At 43.5% G+C, this 17,525-nt stretch overlaps 1 protein-coding gene across 2 annotated transcripts in view; it reads left to right on the top strand.

Moving 5' to 3' along the window:
- Positions 1-17,525, top strand: part of Smyd1 (SET and MYND domain containing 1) — a 52,809-nt gene that overhangs the window by 22,760 nt on the left and 12,524 nt on the right. Inside the window, exons 2-6 of one of the 2 annotated variants that reach the window (XM_008836722.3) lie at positions 1,511-1,687; positions 4,795-5,008; positions 7,445-7,575; positions 9,653-9,691; positions 15,475-15,664. In XM_008836722.3, the coding sequence (XP_008834944.1) occupies positions 1,511-1,687; positions 4,795-5,008; positions 7,445-7,575; positions 9,653-9,691; positions 15,475-15,664 (751 nt within the window). The remainder of the gene's footprint in view (positions 1-1,510; positions 1,688-4,794; positions 5,009-7,444; positions 7,576-9,652; positions 9,692-15,474; positions 15,665-17,525) is intronic. The other variant, XM_008836723.2, reaches the window with a different exon arrangement.

Raw genomic sequence — 17,525 nt, 5'->3', positions numbered from 1 at the left:
TATTTGTTTTTTATTTGGAAGCCATGTCTGAGGGGTCAGTCTACTCCACCCAGGACTCTCTCCATGGGGGAACTCCAGCTAGCTGTCTCCCTAGTTGATTTCTGCTCTGTTTGTAAGCCTCTGATTTGGTGATGTTATTTGCTGTTTGCTTTCTCAGTTGGACCATTCCAGCCTTCTCTGCTGGATGTGTGAGTGCCTGAGTCGATACTGTTTTGCTATCTTTCTACCTGCTGCTTGGTATTTACTCTTTTGCTTTTACTTGCTATATACTTAAACTCATTTGAGACCAAATGCATGGCTATTTTAGGTCATTCTTTGGGTTGTATAGAACATGTGTGTTTGTATGTGTATATGTGTTTGTGTGTATGAATGTGAATATATAAGTATCTGGTCTCTCCCTCTTCTTGTAAAGCCAGCAGGATTCAATCATGGGTAGCTCACCCTGGCTACCATCAGGCTCCACTCCAAAACACCATAGTCTGTTTCCACTTGCTTAATCCCTGTAAGTGGGAATGATAACTTTAACTCAGGAAATACATTTAGACTGCATCCAAACCATAGCACAGACACTGTGGAAAGGGCATTGTCCTGGCAGATGGGATACCTGGGTGGTTCCAGTTCTAGCTCAGTATGTGGTCCTTGCTAAATTTTAGATTCCTACTTTTCAAAATGAAGGTCTTCAGCTTCCAAGAGTCTCTTCTAATTGTACTTAGTTCTTTAGAAGACAATTTTAACTGTGAATTAAAATAAATCTATCTATCTATCTATCTATCTATCTATCTATCTATCTATCATCTATCATCTATCTATCTATCTATCATTTATCTATTATCTATCTATCTATTATCTATCTATCAATCATCTATCATCTATCTATCTACCATCTATCTTCTATCATCTATCTATCTATATCTATCTTCTATCATCTATCTATTTATCATCTATCTATCTATCATCTATCTATCAATCTATCTATAATCTACTATCATCTATCTTCTATCATCTATATTTATCATCTATCTATCTATCATCTAATCTATCAATCATCTATCATCTATCTATCTATCATCTATCTTGTCATCTATCTATCATCTATCTATCTATCATCTATCTTCTATCATCTATTGATTTATCTATCATCTATCGTCTATCTATCTATCTATCTATCTACCTACCTACCTACCTACCTACCTACCTACCCACCCATCCATCTATCAATCATCTATCTATCTATCATCTATCTATCTATCATCTATCTATCTATCTATCTATCTATCTATCTATCTATCTATCTATCTATCTAATCTCCTTCTCTCCCTATTTTAAAGCTGCCTTTAAACTTTCCATCCTTCTGCCTCCTCCTTCTGAGTGTTGGGATTACAGGTATGGGTCACTAGACTAGGCTAAATCTCTTTTCTTTATGGCTCATCTACTTTGTGGTAAAGAGTTATTACAATAAAATATGGGCAGAGACACCCCATCTTGACTTCTTTTCTCCCTCCACTTGCAGCCTCATTAACTTTGTGTGCCACACCTGCTTCAAGAGGCAGGAGAAGCTCCATCGCTGTGGGCAGTGCAAATTTGCTCATTACTGCGACCGCACATGCCAGAAGGACGCTTGGCTGAACCACAAGAATGAGTGTTCGGCCATCAAGAGATACGGGAAGGTGCCCAATGAGAACATCAGGTCAGAGCTGGGTTCAGGGCTAGGCTTCGGATCCCCAAATGTCAGATTAAGACAGCATTCCCAAGCTGAGTGCAAATGATTCGGGTTCCATTCACTCCTTCAGGTCTGAGAGGGACACCTAGCTGTCTACACTGGCAATTCCAAAGTGCAGCTCCTAGAGGGAGTGGGCCCACAAGGTTATGGAAAACTCCTCAGAATTTAATTATTTTATTTAAAATATTTTATTTATTATTTTTATATGTATGTGTGTGTTGCCTGCATGTAGGTAAGTGCACCTATGTTGTGCAATGTCCGTTGAAGACAGAAGAGGTTGTCAGATCCCTTGGAACTGGAGTTACGGACAGTTGTTAGCTGCCGTGTGGGTGCTGAGATTTGAACCTGGCTCTTCTGCAAGAATAGCCAGTGTTCTTAACCACTGAGCCATCTCTCCAGCCTCAGAATTTAATTTTTATTTATTTAAAAAAAAATTTTAAATTTTATGTGTATGAGTGTTTTGCCCGCATGTATGTTTGCAAGTGCACCCATGTCATGCAATGCTCACAGAGGCCAGAAGAGGAGTGTCAGATCCCCTGGAACTGGGGTTATTGACAGTTATTAGCCACCAAGTAGGTACTGAGAACTGAATCTAGGCCCTTTGAAAGAGCAGCTAGTGCTCTTAACTACTGAGCTATCTCTAACATTTAATTAAAAAATTTTATTGAGTTTTTGGACAGAGGCTACTGCAGAATCTTATAACTTGTCAGACACAGAGAATATATGTCTGAGAGATGCCCAGTCCTAGGTGACACATCTACAGTGGAACCTCTACACCTAAGACTCATGGAACATAGTGGGAGAAAAGTAGTGCATCCCTCAGCTCTCACCAGTGAAGCTTCCTTGTACAACAGAATGCGATGCACACAAAAGGCCACAATTGGTCAACTATTAAAGAATGAGAGACTGCAGAGTGTGTGTCCCTGGATAGGGATTTAATTTTTAAAAATTGGTTTGCTAAGCTTTGAACATTGAAAATTTTTCACATTGTAAAAAATTGGGGTTTCTGGCTTTTCTGGAAAACATCAAAAGTGATGATCTGACAAAATGGGCTGGAGCTTAACAACGTATGTCTCTTTTAAGAGTTATAATTTTCTAGAACTACCATATGACCCAAGTCTCTCACTCCTGGGCATATACCCAGAGAACTGAAAAGCTTACTATAGAGATATTTGTATTCCCATGTTTATTGCTGTTCTATTCACTATTGCAAGGAAATGGAGCCAACTTAGTTGTCCATCAACAGATGAATGGATAATGAAAGTCTAGTACATATGTAAAATGGAATATTACTACTCTCTAAATAAAAATGAAATAAAAAATTCACATAAAAATGGATGGATCTAGAATGTACACTATAAAATGAGGTCACCCAAGTCTCAGAAAGTAAACCACATGTTTTCTCTCATATGTGGAGCCTAGTCTATAATGTATGCATATGCATATGTGAATAAATGCCCATGTGGTTATACTATAATATTTAGAATCAAGAACAAGAATGAGTAATTTGAAAAGAAAAGGAGTGTAGTTTTTGCCTTTCTGTCCATGGGGGATATGTATATTCAATTGTTTGGGTATTGAAATAGCAGGAATCATTTCTGCAATCCATGAGTCCAATAAGTATTGTCGCTTTGGGACCGTGGTCATGAGAGCTGGGTTTCCTTTTTGATTCCATTGACCAATAGCATAGTGAAAACTGCGCATGACTGGACACTGATTTGTTGAGCATGCTGAATGAGATAATGCCATTATTGTCCTTGGTAACTACATTTTTATTTTGCTATTAATTTTCTAATTTTCTGATAAAACTTAAAAAAAAAAAGGCATGCAGTTTTCTAAGTCACTGAGCTCACTATAGCCATGGTCCTTCATGCAGCTCAGGGCTCCTGATATGGAAACACAATGACATTCACTGGCAGCCATTGCCAGGAATCTCAGGTCCCAGGCATGGAGCCTGAGTTGGAGAGCTCTTGAGTCCTAATGGCTCTTTTGGCAGGCGCTGGCACTGTGATGCATATAGGAAGCCAGCCCTATCTAAGAGTAAAGAAGGAGGGGAAAGAGACTGGGAGCTTTTGCAGAGGCACCTAGGATGTGACAGTTCAGAATTCTTATCTCCTGAGAAGTTGTAGGAAACAGTTACCCTCCCCAGCATCCTTTGTTTCACCTACTGAAATTGTATGTATTCTTCAAGACCCAGAGTAAATTCACCTCCTCACTTCCCCCAGGTGCATGCTCATGTCTTTTGTGATTGACTTGAAATCTGTCACCATTGACCTCTATTATCTGAGCTTTAGGACAATATCTCCAGGATCTAGAGGCTACAGATTGGCACCAGACCCTATCCTGAGCCTTATTTTCCTTAGTTCTGTCCTGGACTCCATATGGGGACCCCTCAATTCCCAGATACCTGAGAATTCAATAGGGAACTTCTCTAGGAATAACTGAACTGAATGAGATAAGATGTGCTCTGGCAAAAGGGACGGGCATCTCTCTCATCTAGAGGAGCAGGTCTTCTGGATCACCAATCCTTTCCAGGTACCCAGAGGAGCCCGTTAACAAGGAAGCCCTTGCAGGGTGGGGGTAGGGGTGTGGAACATGTTCTGTAGCTCACTCAGAGCTCATCAGGGTCTCCTGTCCCACTGTGCTTAGTTTTCCTCAAGATTTAGACCTGAGACCCAGGCTGCTGCATCTCTCTGTGTCCCTATGTGATGTGGCACCTGCCTTTCTCTCCACTTCTTGTCCCCATGCTGCAGTCACCTGGGTTGAACTCCTCCTCCTCCCTCAGCCTCACAGAGCCAGTTCCTCTGTCCATTCCAGTTTCAGCTCAAATGTGACTTCTCAATGACACCTCTCTGGTGGCAGTAGCCACTCTCTCATGCCACTCTTTTATTTTCTGCATAGTATGTAATACTACTTAAAATGACCCTATTTACCTATATCTCCTCTAGTTCAGGAAGCATCATGATACAAAGCCTGACAAGGTGCCAGGTATGCATTAGGCCTTGTGCTTAGTGAATGAATGAATGAATGAGTATCCCTAGGTCTTCCTAATGTTGTCCCTTTCCTCTCCCCAGGCTTGCAGCCCGCATCATGTGGCGAGTAGAGAGAGAGGGCACTGGGCTCACGGAAGGCTGCCTGGTGTCAGTGGATGACTTACAAAACCACGTGGAGCATTTTGGGGAGGAGGAGCAGAGGGAGCTGCGAGTGGACGTGGACTCGTTCTTGCAGTACTGGCCCCCGCAGAGCCAGCAGTTCAGCATGCAGTACATCTCCCACATCTTTGGCGTGGTATGGCCTGTGTCCCCTCCAGCACTCCTGCTCTGTCCCGTGTCTTTTTCCTTCTTCCTTCCCTTCTTCCCCTTTGAGAGCCTGGAACTTCTACGAAGGAAGGAAACCCAGCTGCCTTGGATAATGGCTTCTGTTTATTTGATAATGTCCTCTATCCCTGGAAGCCAGAGACTTGAAGTCTACCTGCTGCTTCCCAGGTGTGGCAGGAATACCTACTGCTTCTTCTGGTTCTGAACCCAGAGACAGGCTCCTAAAGATTCCATTAAAATACATCTAGAATCCTAGAGTATGATTTCTCATAATAGAGGGGCCATGGTGATAGCTGGCATTGTCCAATGAAGAAATTTCCAGAAGTAATCAGAAGGGGAGGCCAAAAGGTCTAGGAGGCACTAAAGCTTAAAATGAAGACCACTTGGGGCTGGAGAGATGACTCAGTGGTCAAGAGCACTGACTGCTCTTGCAGAGGACCCAGGTTTGATTCCCACCACCCACATGGTGGCTAACAAATGTCTGTAACCCCAGTTCCAGGGAATCTGATGCCTTCTTCTGACCACATCAGGCATTACATGACATGGGTACACTTACATATGTGCAGGCAATATACTCATACACACAAAATAAAAATAATAAATAAAAAGTGAAGACTATTTATATCCCACGATGATTTTTTTCTTTTCTCCCTTTCCTATTCATTTGTTCATTTGTTTTTTATGAGGTGTCTTGCTATCAGCCCAGGCTGGCCTTGAACTCCTAGTCCTCCTGTATTGCCCTCCAAAATGCTGGGATTACAGGTGTATCCACCACTCCTGACTTAGAGCCTTTACTCTTGCTATGTCCTATAGCCTTGGGGTAAACTGGTATGATAGACCAACCCTGGGCTTCTATAATTACCTACATAATTACTAAAGCTTAGCACTAAAGAGAGTCTTAGCTTTCATCGTGCCCAACTTATTCAACCTATAGATGGGAAAACCAGGGCTCAGAGAAGAAATTTGCTCAAGAAGATGCAGTTTATTCCTAGAACTCCCAGACTTACCATCACATACTTCCTAAATATCTGAGAGAATTAAGTGGAGAAAGTGACACTCTTCTATTTTTGCAATAAATTGCCATGTGAATGCGCAAATATGTATTGTATTTATATTGCAGACAACATGTATTCCTGTATGTATTTTTTTATGAACTGGAAATTTGTGCTCAGTTAGTAGTGTATTCTAGGCTGTATTTATTATTATGTACTTTCCACGTTCTAGAAACAAGTATTTGAATTGAAAATATTATTGTGTGTATGTGTGCCCCGTGTGTGTGTGTGTGAGTGTGTGTGCGTGTGTGTGTGTGTGTGTGTAGTTGGTTCTGTCCTTCCACCTTAACATGGGTTCCGAGGATCAAACTCTGGTCTCCAGGCTTGTGGGGCAAGCCCTTTTACCCACTGAGTCATCTTGCTGGTTCAGTATTTAGAATTTGTTTCTACAGAGAACAACATTATTTTTAGAAGTGCTGGGGACAAACAGGGTCTTGTGCCTGCTAGGCAAGTATTCTACTTAAGAAAGGAGAGTGCAGACAGCAGACAAGCACGTACACACACACACACACACACACACACACACACACACACACAGGCAAGGCAGAGCCTGGAGAGACAAACTAAGACATATAATGAGCAGGACTCCTGTGAGACCCTGGAAAGTAGATCCAACATTTCCATCTTTGGTCTCAAGACTAGAGCTCCTGAAGGCTTCAAGATGGTGGTGCTTTTATAAACACAGGACTCCCTGTGGCACTCGTCTTGCCTGTATTTGGAGTCACGCAGAAAATAGGAAACTGTTTCTAGACTCTAAGCATCTTCAGGGTGAGAATGGGCTCTCTTCTGCTCTCTAAATGATTAAATTTGTTAGCTGACAATCTCTCTCTCTCTCTCTCTCTCTCTCTCTCTCTCTCTCTGAATATTCTGATTACTCTCTTTCCTCCCTCTTATTTCCCTCCCTTTTCTGTTAATACCCCTCCCCCAATCCCTACCAGTCCTTTGCCCAGATTCATGATTTTTGGCTTTGTTCTATGACCCATTTGGTTTAATCAGTGGGCCCTTTATATTTCAGACTCCTTTCAGCAGTTAGGATGATATTCTGTCCTGGGTCTGTATCTGTTTTTTTTTTTTTTAAATTGTTTATGTGTATGAATATGTATGTGTACCTGCATGTGTGTAAGTGCAACTGTGTCATGCAGTGCTCACAGAGGTAAAAAGAAGGCATCAAATTCCCCTGGAACTGGAATTATGAATGGTTGTTAGTCGCCATGTGGGTGCTGGGAATTGAACCCGGGTGTTCTGCAAGAGCAGCCAGTACTATTAACCTCTGAGCCATCTCATCTCTCCAGCCACCCCCATCCCCCCCGCATCTGTATCTGTTCACTGACTCTTTTCTCCTGTTCTCTGGGCAGATCAATTGCAACGGCTTCACTCTTAGTGACCAGAGAGGCCTGCAGGCAGTAGGTGTGGGCATCTTCCCCAACCTGGGCCTGGTGAACCATGACTGCTGGCCCAACTGCACCGTCATATTCAACAATGGCAAGTGAGTATGCCTTTAACTGGATGTGTACAGAGGGGGTGGGTAACTTTCCACTTCAACTAAAGTCCTGAACTACTAATGTTCAGCAATCCGGAATCTCCTGCTAGACTATCTGTGATGAGAGAAGAAAGTATTGAGGTGGATAGCAAAGAATTCTACCTGGTCATTTCTCAATCTTTGTGTGTTTTTTGGGGCTACTAAATGTGTTAGATAAACTTTTTTTTGGTCTTTTTGAGACAGGGTCTCCCTGCAGCCCCAGATGGCCTGGAACTCGCTATGTAGGCAGCCTGGAACTCACTGCCTGCTTCTGCCTCCCAAGTGCTGGGATTAAAGGTGTGCGCCACTGTGCCCGGCATGTTAGATAAACATTTAACCACTGTTCTAAACTTGAACTCTGGGATTATTTACTAGAAGTCATGGCAGCACATCAATGAAGTGATTGACAGAAGCCTATGTTATCGAAGGTTCCATCTGAAATTAGAAAGCCCATTCAAAAGGTTAATTCAGAATTTAATGAAAAGACAATTTATAGGAGTGTGGTCAGGATTTAGGAATAATCAGACAAAGAATTGTGAGGGGTCTCAGGTCTCAAGCACCTGAAACCATTACTAGGCTTGGCAGGATAAGCAGAGACAGCTCTGTGAGTGCCTTCAGCCAGTGAGTGCCTGAGCCACGAGAGGGTCCCTTCAGCTCAGTTCTATCATAGCTGTGTCTGCACAGAAGCCACTACTGTTGGAACCAGGAGCTGACAACTCCAACCTTATGCTTCTCCTCCCCTTGGTCAAACCTTATCCAGAGGCCAGAGAGCAAAGGAACCTGACTGGTTTATCCCTCTGCCCCCAGGAAAGCACCGAGCAGAGACAAGGGCAAACACTGGATCTTTGGGGTGGGGCACAGATGGAGAGGGATCAGAAAACAAGCTGGAACCTGGTCGTGCAGGGATCAGGCTGGGGAGATCTGAGGAAGGAAGCCTGAGCAATGTTCACTGTTTTTTCTCATAAACATGATCTTCCATGACTGATGCAAGCTGACACTGAGCCATGATCTTGAGTAGCTTTCCCCCAGATCCTTGAAGCCCAAGAATGATTTTTGGGTCTCAGCTGAGAATCTTGACAAACCACCAACATTACTAGGACTCTGATTTCTTTCCTTTCTATTTCTGACCACAGGCTCAAAAGCAATTGAGAAAGATGACCAAGATGGGAAAGCTTAGTTTGGACTCAGATAATGTTTTCCCAGCATGTTTTGTTTCTCTGCCTAAGCCTCTAGGGACAATGGTCCTGGGCCTCATGGAATTCTTCCAAGAAGACATGTTGCTTAGGTTCAGCATGGTTAGCAGAGTAGGTCAAATTTAGCCACATACAAGGGTCCAACATTCTAGATTGCCTCCTATAAGTGGTGGGGACCCAGGGCCTATCTTGTCACTGTGTAATGATCAAGGAACTTGAGCCTCTTTCTTCAGGTCATCTCTGGTGTCTGCTCTTGCTTCTTTGCATCTACTAATTCTGAGCAGTCATGTGTTCCCCTGGGCTTGCTGGCTTTTGTGCAAGAAAGAAGGTTGTTACAGTCACTGCCTGGCTGCCTGCTACAATAGAAAGAACACTGGACATGGTGTCAGGGGCCCAATTTTAACACAAACAACATTTACATGCTACCTGTGAGATCTACATATGCAATTCAAACTCTCCACAAGTCATCCAAAGAGACATGTTTATTTATCTAGCATGCTTGTCAATGGGACAATAACAAAGTCCCTTACATTTATTAGCACTGTATTCTTAAAGGCATTGTTTCAGAAGTCTCACTGTTGAGTTACAAGTAAGACACTGAGGACCCAGAAAAGAAATTCAGTTGTTCAGTAGCGGGTCCTTCAGTATCCAGCATTTTGCATCCCCAATCCAATGCACTTTCCACTGTACCAGGCAGCAGCCTGTCATGGGAGCCCAGCTAGAAGGGATGAAGTTGGTTGTGATGGCCAAAGCTTTGATTGTGCGAGCCCAGAATGCTGTGCACTCTTGCTGGCTACAGTTGATAAGCTAATGATACTGATTTCTTTGTGGGTGTCTGTTTTGTCTTTCAGTCATGAGGCAGTGAAATCCATGTTTCACACGCAGATGAGGTGGGTCAGTCTTCTCACGAATCCTCAGCTCCCCTGACCCATCTCCCTCACTTGTCTCGCTTGCTGCTGGGACCAGCCCTTCCTAAGACTCATTGGCTCCTGTCATTTTTCATGTCCAGCTCTGAAGTGTCTTTGCTTTTTGAATGGCATATTCTTCATGCACGTGAATTTACCTTTTCTTCACCCACCTATTTGCTTTATTTTGCTTGCTTGCTTTCCTCTCTTACACCTCACTTCTCTACTCCTTCTGCCTCAAAGTGCTAACTGTTCTAGTTCACCATCTTTGCCAAAACCTGTATCATCCCCTTAAACTCTGCTGACCGTGAAATAAGGATGGCTACTACTAATCTACTAAAGGACTGTGTGTTTGTCTATCAACCGAGGCTTGATTCCGAATAGCTGTGCTATTTTGATAAGTGTGTATTCATAGTGTCTTTTTTTACTGTTTCTGGCCCAAACTGAATTTTGTGGCTTAAATCTTGCCTTTGACTTTCCTTAATGATGACCACATGGTCCCAGTTGGATCTTTTGCTTAATCTGGGTTTAGAAACCCTCAAAGTGAATTAAGAACACAATATTGCATGTGAGTTTGGGCTTTGGAATGAGGGGAGACAATGGTTGGTTGGTACATCTATGTTAGTGTGTACTGCTTGTGACTTTGGACAATGCTAATCATGTCCTGGGCTTGTGTTCCAAACCTGTGCAATGAAGGTCAAAAGCCAGGCATGGGCAATGAACGCAGGAGGATCAGGAATTCCAAGTCATCCTTGGTGGCATCCCATGGGACTGTATTACAAAACCAAACAAAACAAAACAAAAACAATGAAACAAACCACAGCAACAACAAAAGAGCAACTCTCGGGACCTTCCAGGTTCTAAGTTCTGTGGCTCTGGCTCTGCTCCCAACCTCTGTAAGAAATGCTTAGATTAAATTGCCTGTTCGTAGTTCAACAAGTTGAACTAGAGAATTGCCAAGTGTTAGAGATGGAAGGGGTCTGGAGCTCAGAGTGGGAAGGAGACTTGTCCTAGGAAGCCGGGTGGAGGAAGGAGCAGTGCTGAGCCTCATGTCTTGGCTCCTGCAGTGCTTATTTTGATCACTGTTCATCCTTCAATCTCTAGTTCTGAAATGGGGGGCGTCTAACTAATGGTGGTTTGACTCAATGAATTTATTTTATGGTGACACAAACCTGTATAGATGTAACTATTCTGTTTCTCACCTTTAATATAGTATTAAATAAATTATGTGACATATTTGACTCTTCATTATAAAATGGGCTTTGTGTTAGGTGATTTTGCCTAACTGTGGGCTAATGACAGTGTTCTGAGCACATCTAAGGCAGGTAAAGCTAAGACATGATGCTCAGTAGGTTAGGTGTGTTAGGTGCATTTTCACAGTATTTTCAATTTATCATGGATTTATCGGGACTGTTGTCTTTGTTTCTTCATTGCTGTGACAAAATACTCTGACCACTACCAACTTGGGGAGGAAAGGGTCTTTTTAGCTTACATATCCCAGGTCACAGTTCATCTGGGAGCCCAAGGTAGGAACTCAGGGCAGGAACCTGGAGGCAGGAGCTGGAGTACAGGCCGTGGAGGAATGCTGCTTACTGGCTTGCTCTCCTGGTCCCTGCTCAGCCTGCTTTCTTATACAACACAGGCCCACCTGCCCAGGGGTGGCACCACCCACAGTGGGCTGGGCCCTCCCACATCACTCATCAAGAAGATGCCCCTCAGATATGGCCACAGGCCAGTCCAATAGAGGAAATTCTCCAATTGAGGGTCCCTCAACCCAGGTGTGTCAAGTTGAAACTAAAGACATCCAGCACAACGGTAAAGTGCAATTTACTTCTGAGAGGCCCATATTGTGTGCACTCTAGGCTCCCAGACCCTCTGTGGAGCGTGCTGCGACCTTCTCTCCCCACACGGTCTTATGACCGTCCAACAAAATGGACACAATGTCCCTCTAAGCTACAGTTTAGGGACTAAAGATATTTATTTAGGTTTTCCAACAAAGCTTATAATGTCCCGGAGAGGGTTACTTACAAAAGCGTGGACCCCTGTGGGTTTTTGTTTTTTGTTTTTTTTTTGTCTATCTTGGCTGAGCTTTCCAGATCTGCTGCTGCTGGCCCACCTGCCCAAGATGGTAAAGTTCCTGCCTCCTCCCCGGCTTCTTCCCTATCTATCCTTAGACCCACCCCCTCATGCAATTGAAGCTGATTGGGTGGGAGGGGTGACTGTCTCTCTCTCCCTTTCTACGGAGTCTCTTAAGGTTCAGACATCCAGCTGTTGCTAGTTCTTTTGAAGGACATGCCTATCCAATGGGACATATCTTGCTGTATGTTCAAGGGCATCTGTAATGTAGAATAGGGTGGAAATATATGTCCCTCCCCTCCCTTCCCCTCTTCTCTCCTTCTCTACTGTCCTTGGGGATTGGACTTAGAGTCTCACCTACTAAACAAGCAGTCTGCTATGATATATATTCCCAGTGATTTTTCTATTTTTTAGTTTAAGACTCTTACTAATTTGCCCAGACTGGCCTTGTAGTCCCTCTGTAGTCTAGGTAAGCTTTGTACTTGCCATCCTTAATAATATTAATTTCATAACACTTATATATGAAATGAGAAAACCTTGTATTTCTCATATTTGTGTTATGAAATTATTTAAAACTCTTTTTTCTTCCTTTCTCCCATTTTCCTCCCCCCATTTATTTCTTTATTTTTCTTTTGTGTTTGTTTTGCATATGTTTTGTATATAAGTGCACCCATGTATGCCATGCCCGTGAGGGCCAGAAGAGGATGTTGGATCCCCTGTAACTGGAGTAATGGACACTTGTTAGCTGCTGTGTGGGTCCTGGGAACTGAACCTGGGTTCTCTGCAAGATCAGCCAGCGCTTTAACCATTTAGCCTTCTTTCCAGTCCTCTTTTTCTTGATGTAAGGTCTCATTATATAACCCAGGCTGACCTTAAGCTTGCTGTGTAACCCAGGCTGGCCTCATTTTCACAATCTTCCTGCTTCAGCCTCCACAGTTCTGAGATCAGAGCATGTACCAACATATCAATGTTGGTTTTGAAAACTTTTTCACACCACTTAAATAATCTGAGCTAGCTGGAGGTCTTGCAAAAATTGGCTCAACCATTATGGAAAGAAAGTTCCTGGAAATCCCAACATACAGGGCTAGGGAGATGGCTCAGCAAGAAAGCAAGAGTTCAGTTCCTAGCACTCACGTTAGGTGAGCTCACAACCACGTGTAACTCAAACTCCAGGGGATCTGATGCCCTCTTGTGGCCTCTGAGAGAGGCACTCACACATACATGACATATACACACATGGCATGCACACACAAAAATAAAATTTAAAGAATGAGAGAAAAAGCCCAACTTGCTAGTGATTCATGTTGAATTATGATATGTTACAATTGTGGCCTGTCTCTGTAAAAGGGACTTATAGGGCTGACTTATGTACTTATTGTATCAGGGCCAAATACTAGCTAGCCACTGCCTCTATTGGCTCAGAAATGGCTCACATAGAACTTTTTTAGGACATAGTGTTGCCCTTAAAAAATGAGGACTTTCCTCATGCATCTGTTTTAATATTCCCAGGAGTAGCAGAAAGCCATCAGATACAGTCAGTCTAAAGTGCTAAAGCAGGAAGGGTACCCGAGTTCTCATTTTGGCTCTGTCACACTAGTGCCATGGGGCCTTAAGTAAATTACGTATTTCTCTCAGGTCAGCATCCTTGTTTGTGAAATGAGCATCCTCTACAGCTTGGCCATCATAGGATTCTCAGCAGAGCTGTGAGCAGGATCACCTGGCCGTCCTCTCTCTGTCTTGCATCATTTCAGTTACAGCTGCTTCTGGAAACAGAGAAGAAAGTGTCATGGAATCCTGGAGCTCATGATGCCTGTCACCACAAAGGCCAATGAGCAGAGACAAGAATTGAATATTTAGATTGTGCTTTATTCAGAGAGTCAATGATCTGAGAAGGCAGCAGATTAACACCTTTTAGAAAATGAAACAACTGCCTTACATGTTTATCTCCAGCCAGTAGATTGTGTTATTGATGGAGACAAAAGCAGTCGATCATTCTGGTGGGGGTCAGCTACAGTTCTGAGACTTGTAATGTCTGTGCCTCTTGTGCTTTCATCCCTTGTATGCTTCCTTCATTCAGAGGGTGTTTTGGCTAAAGCACTTCTTGAAATGCTGAGTCTATTTAGTGTGCCAGTATCAATCAACCTTGTATTTCTCCAGGGGCATTTGGACTCTGCGTGTGTGTATATGTGTGTGTGTGTAACAGTGGTTAACTCAGAACAAATAAATGATGAGCAGTATGTACGTGAGCGCGTATGTATAGATTCCTTTCTACAATATGGAGTATAAATGTGTCCTTAGAATATAAGGAGTGCCCCATCCTTCCCACCCCTTCCCTATCTAAAGGAAAGAAGGAAAAAGATGAGGGGCAGATATTTCAACTTCCCCAGGCTCTATGGTGTTTCTTTGTTTCTCTCTCTCTCTCTCTCTCTCTCTCTCTCTCTCTCCCCCTCTCCCCCCCCACACATGCTAAGTGAGCATTCTGTTGTTGAGCTACATCCCCAGTCCCTCATATCACCACATGTATTGGGTATGTTAATGTAGTCCACTTTTGAGACAGGTCACCTCAGATGCCTTGGCATGTATGAGCCTGTCATTTAGCACTTGTTTCCTTGGTTGTCATCTCAGAAGACATGGAAGGGGCTGCCTTAGGACTTTTCTGGGGTGCTGGGGCCTTCTCTTGTCTTTCACATGGTGTTTACACATGTAACAGCTTTCTGGAAGGTAATGACCAGAAATTTCTGCCTAGCTCTCTGCCTCCTGCCACTTGCTCCCTGGGGTGCATTTTCCCCCTGGGCAGTGAGATCTTAGGCACCTGGTGGGATACAGAGTATAGCTGAAGACTGAGCTTGCAACCTTCGCGTCTTCTTTTGCAGCACTTTGGTTTTGTGATAAGGAGTGCATGGCTGAGAGGCCCAGGACTGGCTTACCTGGATGGATGTCATCTGTGCAGGGAGCTTTTAACTTCAGTGCCTTCTGTATTATTACATAGTAAGGTGGATGGTGTCCTGAGTAACTGGAGGACCAGGTCTAGCCTGGAAGGAAATAAAAATGTCCTCCACTATTGCTAATTACTTTCAACCAAGAAGCTCTGTCTCCCAATAAACATGAAAGTGAACATGTAGCAGCCCCAGCCTCTGTTCATTTAATTGCCTTTGGGGATCTCCAGTGAGCATAAGTCCCCCTGTGTAATGTAGGCCTGAATCACCGAACCAAAGCAAAAGGTACAAGGGGGCTTAAGTTCAACACAGACTGGGCCAAGATCACGGATGGCTCAATATATATGTTACAGAGGGAGTAGTCTCCACGTTAACCAGAAATAATTTTTAGAACTTTTCTTGCTTGAGGTTCTCTCATTTTTTTCCTTTCATCCTTTGTTACAAATAATCAGTAACTAAGTGCATGTGGGAACCTGGGTAGGGCTTTATGACCAAGGCCAGTCCTTTCCAGGGATTGTATTAGAGCCAATTCCAGAAAAATTCTCTGAATGGAGCAGATCTGTTACAAAGAGTAGAATTATCCAGCTAACTGTGCTTTAGATCACATTTCTCCTTTCTGTAGGGAATGGGGATTTTCTCAGTGCACTAGGAGAAGGTGCTGTCTTTGAAGCTGGACTCTTTGAAGTCTTGGAGAACACAAATCTGACCCTGGTCAATATGAGGTCCGCTGACTCACTCCCTTCCATCCTGCTCCAGAATTGAGCTCCGGGCCCTGGGCAAGATCTCAGAAGGAGAGGAGCTGACGGTGTCCTACATTGACTTCCTCAACGTCAGCGAGGAGCGCCGGGAACAGCTGAGGAAGCAGTACTACTTTGACTGCACGTGTGAGCACTGTCAGAAGGGGCTGAAGGATGACCTCTTTCTGGGGGTGAAAGAGGACCCCAAGGTACACGGGCCTGTCACTGGGGTCTGAGACTATCAGTAACCAGACAAGGGTGTATTTTATAATCATGGGGTGCTGGCATGGGGTGGTAGTACGGAGAACGATGGCCACAGGACATGGCTGTTATGAAGACTGGACAAGATTATGTATATGAAGGGGTGGTACCCAGGCGCTCTGCAGGGTTCGGTTGCCTGCTTTACCCCCGAACAAATTAAGTAATGTTGAGAATTTCAGATATTAAAGTCCAATGGACAAATATTTTAATCTGGTTATCCTAGTTCTGTAGAGATGGATAATATGGAAATGGAGTAGGCTTGCCAAGGGGATGACTGGGCTAGGAGAGAGCTGAGCTGCCACGTGGCAAAGTAGCCAGTAAAAGCCACAGGCTAGAAATGAGAATGCAGTCTTCAGTCACTTATATAATAGTATAAACAAGAAGCAGAAACCAGTGACAGCACCAATCCTGCTCATCCATTTCCTCCCACGGAGCATGCAGAGGCAGAGGGTGGGTCACCACAGGCACGGGGAGCTGGTCTCCTCGCTATTGAGAGAAACTCATCAAAAGGCAGTTTTCTGGATCTATGATTAGAGGAAAGTCAAGTAGGAAGAACTAGGGGTATGAAGTAATTGGCTACCAAATGAGAGTAGGGAAAGGCTCTTCAAGGCAGCCTCTCTTCTCCAGTAAGGAAGCCTCAGTAGAGACATCTGAGGACCATGTGGTGTTAAGTGGGTCCTTCTGTGTATGGCACTTCTCTACTGTCTTTAAAATACACATACATGAATTTCCGAACTCCTGCATCCTGTGTGTGGCCAGAAATGTGCTTGTGGTCAGAACACAGACTCTGACCAGCTGCTTTGATGCTGGTCACATGACCCCTCACATGCAGCTCCAGGCCTTGATGCTGGTCATGTGATCCCCTCTTATGGCTCCATGCCTTGATGATGGTCATGTGACTCCCGCTTGCCATTCCTTGATGCTGGTCACGTGGCCTGCTCTCCTGGCTCCCTTGCTTGGTGGTTATCAATGCTGATGGTCAGAAAACACATTCCCCTGTACAGTACGTCTCTCCTTTTCACCTCTGAGCTTTGCTAGACAGTTTTCTGGCCAACACTTATTTTTATTCTTACCATATTGTATTTTTACCCTTTCACCAAAAAGTCCTTCTAAGAATTTACCGTACTGAGGTACATTTATACTTGCACAAAGATACACAGTTAAAGATAGACAGTGTTGAGAACAATAAAATAGTGACCAAACCCTCATTCAATACTGATAGGGAAATACTGAAATTGAGGAAACACTGAAGTCATTCAGATAAATGAAGTGGGCGTTTATATGCAGATATGCAATCATGGCAAAGGAAGTACAGGGCCAAACAATGCCGTGTATGTATCTTAGTTTTCTAGAGCCACTATGAACCCCAAACTGAGTGTTTTAAACCCCAGAAATTTGTCTGTTCTGAAAGCTATGAGGTAGAGTCCACAGTCCAACCATCGTGTGAGGAAAGGATCTATTCTAGGTTTTCTATTGAACTTGTAAAAGGCTGTTTATTCCCAGTATCTCTTTATACCATTTTCCTTTCAGGCCTGTCTCTCTCTTTTTCATAAGGTCACCAGTCATACTGGATTAGGGACCCATCCTACTTCAGTCAACATGACCTCATCTTAAGTAATTATATCTGGAATGATGCTACTTCCAAATAAGGTCACATTCTGAGGTATTAGGGGTTAGACCTGCAACATATAAGTTTGATTAGGATGAAATTCAATTCATGACAAAGTTCATGCTACCATATCTGGAAGAGAGAGAGAGAGAGAGAGAGAGAGAGAGAGAGAGAGAGAGAGAGAGAGAGGGGAGAAAGAT

The sequence above is a fragment of the Nannospalax galili genome, unplaced genomic scaffold (genome assembly GCF_000622305.1).
Source record: "Nannospalax galili isolate Female #2095 unplaced genomic scaffold, S.galili_v1.0 scaffold138, whole genome shotgun sequence".
NCBI classification, from domain to species: domain Eukaryota; kingdom Metazoa; phylum Chordata; class Mammalia; order Rodentia; family Spalacidae; genus Nannospalax; species Nannospalax galili.
This window is presented reverse-complemented; position numbering and strand designations above follow the sequence as displayed.